This window comes from Condylostylus longicornis, unplaced genomic scaffold (assembly GCF_029603195.1).
Source record: "Condylostylus longicornis isolate FDR11 unplaced genomic scaffold, ASM2960319v2 ptg000048l, whole genome shotgun sequence".
NCBI lineage: Eukaryota > Metazoa > Arthropoda > Insecta > Diptera > Dolichopodidae > Condylostylus > Condylostylus longicornis.
The window spans coordinates 12,051,687-12,058,420 of record NW_026578017.1 but is presented as its reverse complement, the minus strand read 5'-3'; the positions used below and the strand labels follow the sequence as shown (position 1 = coordinate 12,058,420).

The window sequence follows — 6,734 nt, the reverse complement described above, 5'->3', positions numbered from 1 at the left end:
ATGACATGTGGACTCCTCGTCGAAAACAAGTTTCCCTTCTTAAACAAAATATACAAATAGTTTGAAGGTAATTACAAATTGTTTTTAGGTGAAATTTCTGAAAGTTTTCTAAACTATTGCCTTTCTTCAATTGCAATAAATTTCACTAAACATTGGTCAGTTTGTCAACTATAAAAAGAATTTCATTCTCTGTGTTCATATCAGTTTAACAAGAGTTTTCATACCTTATTTATGAAATATTGTAAAATTAATTTTAATAATTATAAAAAAATTTATAGTCATTAGTGCAATTAAAAAAGAAATTTAAAGAATAATCCAACACCTTTTCATCATGAAATCTTTATTAATTTTCTTGGTAAGTGAATTGTTTTAATAAAATTAAATTTCACTTATAATTTTTCACTTTAAAATTTTTTTTTTCTACTAAATATATAGGTTTTAATTGGTATTGCACTCCATTATTCAGAATGTGCACCAAATCCAGATCATTATCATGATCATCATCATGATCATCATTATAGCCATCATAAAAAAAGTCATAACGCTAAAGAACTTATATATGAAGCTGCATCAAAATCTAGTGAGGCAATAAAATTAAAAGGTGCAGCAGCTTTAGCTGTAGCTAAAAAACCATTTGATTTAGCTAAAAAAGTTGCAGCCGGTGTCGTTGCAGCAAAAGCAATAGCAGTTAAAAAAGTAGCAGCAGCTGGTGCTGCTATTAAAGCTGGTGTAGCTGTTAAAGCTGGTGTTATTGCAAAAAAGGCATTAGCAATTAAATTTAAACCAAAATTAAAAGAAGCTGGAGAAAAACTTCATAGACTTACAAATAAATTAATTGTACCAGCATTATATAAAAAAGATAAAGCAAAAGATAAACTTGAAGATGGTTTAGATATTATTAAAAGTAAAATTGCAAAAGCTGCAAAAACTGTTTTATATCCAGAACCACATGTAACACATCATAAAGGTGGTGAACCATTAGTTGCATCTTTAATAAGAGCCCTCTAATAATATATATATATAACAATATAGAAATTTTTCTTTAATTTAAAATATATAATATAATATTTATTTAAAAATGAATTATTTATATTTATATAATTTATTATATTTTTAATTTAGAAAATTTATGTTTGTATTTAAAATGATTATTTAAATTATAATATATAGAATAAAAAAATTCATAAGTTCATAATGAGCCTCCTTGTAGGTATTTAATGGTACAACTGTAAAATATTTTGTATAGTTATGTGTATTAATAAAAAAAATAAAATTCAAATTTCTGAAAATTTTTTTAATTATGAATAAATTTTTTGGTGTGGACTAAATCTAGTTGAACTATAGTAAAAATATTAAAATTTTCGAAAAAAAAACTCAAAAAAAATAAATTTAATAGAAAAATAATTGCTTGTTTTAAGCAGAAATTAATTTTTTATTTATTAAAATTTACTATACTCGTAATTCAGTGATGAATTTCATTGGAAACAATCAAAATAATTCAAGAGAAAAATAAAAACAAATTCATGTTTTTTGTATCACCAATGTATATAAAATTCGGCCTTTTCTATTTAAATCATCACTTCGGATGCCCCTAAAGTTCCCCTTTGCTAATTACACTTTATAATGCTCTTATACGTACACTATCTGAGTGTACTAAGTGTGTACTGATAATTTTCTTACGTTATAACAATTAAAAGAGATTTATGCGAATTTCATACAGCTTTAAACTGGAATCAACAAACCCGAAACTATATTTTAATACCAATATTTTTGCGTTTGTGCCTCAAACATTTTCTTAATAATTTAATCAAAATTTCATTGTTTTTAATATCACCCACATATACATACTTACATAAATATATGTATACATATTTTGTTGTTTACTCTTAATATTATTTATGCAAATAATCACAATTAATTAATTACAAAAATATATATAAAGAAATTCTAACATTTATTAAAATATTTACTCAAACATTAAATATAAAATATTAAAATTTTGCTCTCTATGAACAAATTATATTATATACATGCAAATTTACATACATATATGTACTCGTACTTGTATACATAAAATATTAAAAGCAAAAATAAGTAATAATTATCGGTGCGTGTGTTATTATATTTGTAAACTTGTTATATATTTACACATATGTAAAAAATTATATAATTAAGATTAACCTCAAGGTGATATAGACTTTTTTCTTTATAAGTAAACGTTTAGTGATAATAGTAAATGAAACTTGGTATGTAAAAGGAAAATTTTTAATTGTATAAATGTGAAGTCGTCAAAGTCAAATTAAATTATGGTGACACAAAAAAATATTTACTTCTAAAAGATGACATAGAGTAAATGCATTCGCAAAATCAAATTATTGACTATTTTAAAGGATAATATATTTATAAAATTATATTAAATAATTAACTCAGCTGCTGTACATATGTATGAAAAGGAACATAGAGTGGAAGTAGTTGTATAAAAAATGTTCTATCAAAGAGTGCGATAGTAGCAATGAATATTTATAATTAACGTTGCGTATGTTAGCTATAGGGTACTTTTATTATTCTTTAGAACTAATACAACTTGTAGTAAAAATATTATGCGAGTTTTAATGTAATTAAAATTTTATTTTAGAAAATTATTAAAAAAAATATTTCGAAAAATTTTGTATTACTGAAAAATTCAAATTGAAGGGAAATTACATAATGTGTACAAGTATATGAAAATGGACTTCTACTGTAGAATAATGTAATTTTCAATATTTTTGTTGTTCTGATAAATTTGTTCTTAAATTTCTAAATTTAGACTAAGATTTTTAAACTAAACTTTTTGCATTTTTTGATGAATGAATTGAAAAAAAATTAACTGAAATAGTAAATAAATTATTTATAGGACGGTTTATAGAAAAAATCTTCAAACAATATTCAATAATAAATGTTTAATAAATCGGGCTTAGAAAAAGTAGAAAATATTAAGAAATAATTTCTATAGCTCAAATATTTTATTAAAATTTATGTTATTTTCGAATATCTAACATTTAAATGAGGTTTAAACTTTTCTACCGGATTAAATATGCTTATAACTACTCCTCTCAATTATCCCTTGTTTAAGCTAGTGTAAAACGTATAGCCTCATATTGCTTTAAATTGAACGCTATAAATAATATTTGTATTTAATTATGTCTTGTAGTATAAAAAGTTTGTATAAGATGAAATTCGAAATTAACATTAACAAATATCAAAACCTTTCGATATTAACGTATATTATGTCAAACGTTAATACAATATGTGTCATTACATACTACAAATTTGTTATAGAAGCGAAATCGAAGGACCATCTTAATTTTGATGTCAATTAATTGAAATAATTTTCAACATGAAATTTTAAAAGAAATTCTAAACCACCCTAAAATTTTTTTATGTTGGATTTATACGAGTATCATTATAAACGAATATAAATTTTAAAATAGACTGCCAAATTTTTTTTTAAATTTTCTTAAATTTGGTCTTATCTATTATAGTCGTAATTATAGAAAAATTAATTCATTTACATGCGTATAATTATAATAATATCTACATATTTAATATATGTATATAATATATTATTGTTAAAATCAAACATTTTTACTCTCATTTTAGGCTTAAAGTGAAAAATAACAAAAAAAAAAGTATTTTGGCCCTTTGATAACATCAATATAAAATTTTTTAGTGGTCAAATTTTAGTATAAAAACGAAACTTCTAAGCAATATTAAAATTAGTTCGGTCTGTAGTTAAGTTATTAGAGCACGTCTTTAAATAAAAAAAAAAAGAAAATATGGCAAAATTTATGGTGAGCAGAAAAAAGTGCTATGGAAATAATAATTTTTTTAAAAGAATGTATACGAGTAAATTGGCTCAATTTATTGAAAATATTAAAAAATAAAGAGATTCAAAAAATACTGAATAAGTAGAAGTATAAATAAGTAGAAGTAAAGAAAATAAGTGCTAAACACGGGTGATTTTTTAATATCTTAATTTTAAAAGAAAATGAAATTGATAAATTGAATCCATCAGCCGGTATTTGAATTCTATAAGTGAAATTACCAGTTTGACTCGAGTCTAATTAAAATAAAATTGCAAGAATAGAATATGTGAAAAAGTTCTGATTTAAGCAGCCGAAAACATTTTTGTAATTGGAAGAGAAGTTGCAAAAAGATTAACACTAATATCTCGGAATAAAATGGAAAAAATCATTACTTTATATGAAAAACATTTCTACTACATATATTAAAAAAAAATTCTCAATTTCAATTTGCTTGCAAAGAAGAAGAATTTCCATTGCAGAGATTGCGATTAAAATAAAAATATTTGATTTCATACAGCTTATAAACGCCTAAAATTTTAAAGCTGGCTCAGAATAATTAAAACTTTCATAAAATTTTTGGTCTGAAATGAATTTTGCGATGATTTTATAGAATTTTTAATAAAATTTTTGTTTTTGACCCATTATTAGTTAATATAACCCATTATAGTTAATATAGGCACATGGGTTTATGAAAAATATAATGAAAATATAAAATTCAAAAATGAAAAAATCTCTTCCATTCATAACCAAACTTAATTCATGAATAAATGTTAATAAATTTGAAAACTATTTCGCATTTCAGATTATTTTGGCTTTAACAATAGCTATGACATTAGCTAAACCATTGAATTCAGGCTACGGTGGTGGTCACAGCAATGTTGGTTATGGTGGTGATGCTGGTGTAAATCATCTAGGTGGAGGAGTTGGAGGAGGTCATGGCGGACACGGTGCAGGCGGATTCGGTCCACAAGTATTACCTGCACATGGTGGTGGTCATCAAGCTGCTGTTTTACCAGCTGGAGGTCATCATGGGGTTGGCCATCATGGTGCTGGCGCCGGTGGTTTTGGAGGTGCTGGTCATCATGGTGGTGGCGCTGGTGGTTTTGGCGGAGCTGGCGGTGCTCATCATGATGATGGCTTTGGGGGTGGAGCACATCATGGTGGTGTTGGTGGTTTAGGAGCCGGTGCTCATCATGGTGGTGTTGGTGGTTTAGGAGGCGGTGCTCATCATAGTGGAGGAGTTGGACATGGAGTTGGACATGGAGACCATGGTGGATATGGACGTAAAGGATATTAGATTTAAAAGAAAAGTGTATACAGTTGTGAAGAGTGAAAAATAAAACTAAAAAAATAATAACAAAAATTTCATGCGAGTTTATTTAAGAAAGTAAATCATCAACAATTTTTCACATACATACTTGGATGTTGTTTTAAAAATTTTCACTGGCTTAAGGTTTTCGTAAAATAAACATTTTAAAAAAGCCAACGCAGCAATATAACAATTAATTATTTACCATTCGTAACTTCGCCAATAAAAATGAAAAATTCAACACATTTTATAAACCTTCTATGCCATACCGCCGTGTATGTACAAATTATTGCTATTTGAACCATGTCTAAACTATTCAGGTTAGCAAACAGACATATATTTTTCTGAATTTGCAAAAGCGTAATAACTAAAATAAAGTCATAGAATCTGATGACAGTAAAGTATTCAAAAATGTATAAAGCAGTTTTCAAAGAAAACCAGTGTTTTATAAATCTAATTGCTTAAAAAATTGATTTAATGCCAGTTTTTTGTGTATACCTACACATTTATGCTAAATTTAAATTTATGATAAGTCAAAATAATCAGCATTTTCTACGTTTTAGTTTAATTATAGTAAAAGTTCACCAATGATTTTCGACCAAAAAGTCTGATTATTTTTTCCACTTTACTACAATATATGTACGGGTATATATAGCTACTATAAAAAATAATATTATGTGTACATTGCTAGAAAATCATTCTTTCTTTCTTACTTAATAAGCAATTCAGATTTCGCCACCTTCAAAAACCAGATAAACTTTTTTTTTTCATCATTTGAAAACAAAAATAGCTTTGTTGAAAAATACAAAACTCTTAAAAAAATAAACAATCATAAAAAAATTATTATTATTTTTTTTCTATTCGAATACAAGGAATTGATTAAAAAATAAGCAAATAGAATTGAAATAGAAAAAAAAATATCACAAAAAAAAAAGTTGTTTTAAGGACTTTCGGTTTCAAGAGTTCTTGTATATCGAACAAAAAACTTGATAATTTCTATTCACATGTCCGAATTGCCTAAAATATATTTTTGAAATGTGGAAGTTGGAACTAAATTTTTTTTGTAAACAAAAAATATCCGTGACTTCAAAAATGCAGTTTTATGGCGAAACTATGAAATTCAGCTTATGACTTGTAATTGCTGAATTTTGTATTAAGACATTGTATTTTATTGTAATTTTAAAATCAAAGAACATTGGACCAAACATACTCCAGAAATTTGTGTGTAAGCTAAATTCAATTTGGTTATTGAAAATTGTGGGGAGTCTCATAATGAAAGTCGACATGAGCTCAATATTCATATTCATGTATCCGCACAGTATTCTTAATATATATGTTTATTAAGATAAATGACAAAAATTCGATATTCCCATACAGTGTTTCAATATATGTATATGTGTTTCAACTTATATTCTAAAACTATTCTATTTTACTTAAAAAAATTTGAAATGTTTTTATGAAATTTAAAATTTAAGTAATAAAAAGCATAATCTCTAAAAGAAACAAAATTGGCCTTTTCTTAATCTTTTCCTAAGATTTGGCGATATCTTTTGTAAGATTAAAACAGTAAAGACAAAAAA

The 6,734-nt window shown here is 25.4% G+C and overlaps 1 protein-coding gene across 1 annotated transcript; it reads left to right on the top strand.

Moving 5' to 3' along the window:
* The first annotated feature begins 3,708 nt into the window (after positions 1-3,708).
* LOC129611202 (uncharacterized) lies at positions 3,709-5,212 on the top strand. The gene is made up of 2 exons (XM_055524193.1): positions 3,709-3,830; positions 4,648-5,212. Exons 1-2 carry the CDS (start codon positions 3,816-3,818, stop codon positions 5,140-5,142), a joined length of 510 nt encoding a protein of 169 aa, XP_055380168.1. The 5' UTR covers positions 3,709-3,815; the 3' UTR covers positions 5,143-5,212.
* The last annotated feature ends 1,522 nt before the right edge of the window (positions 5,213-6,734 follow it).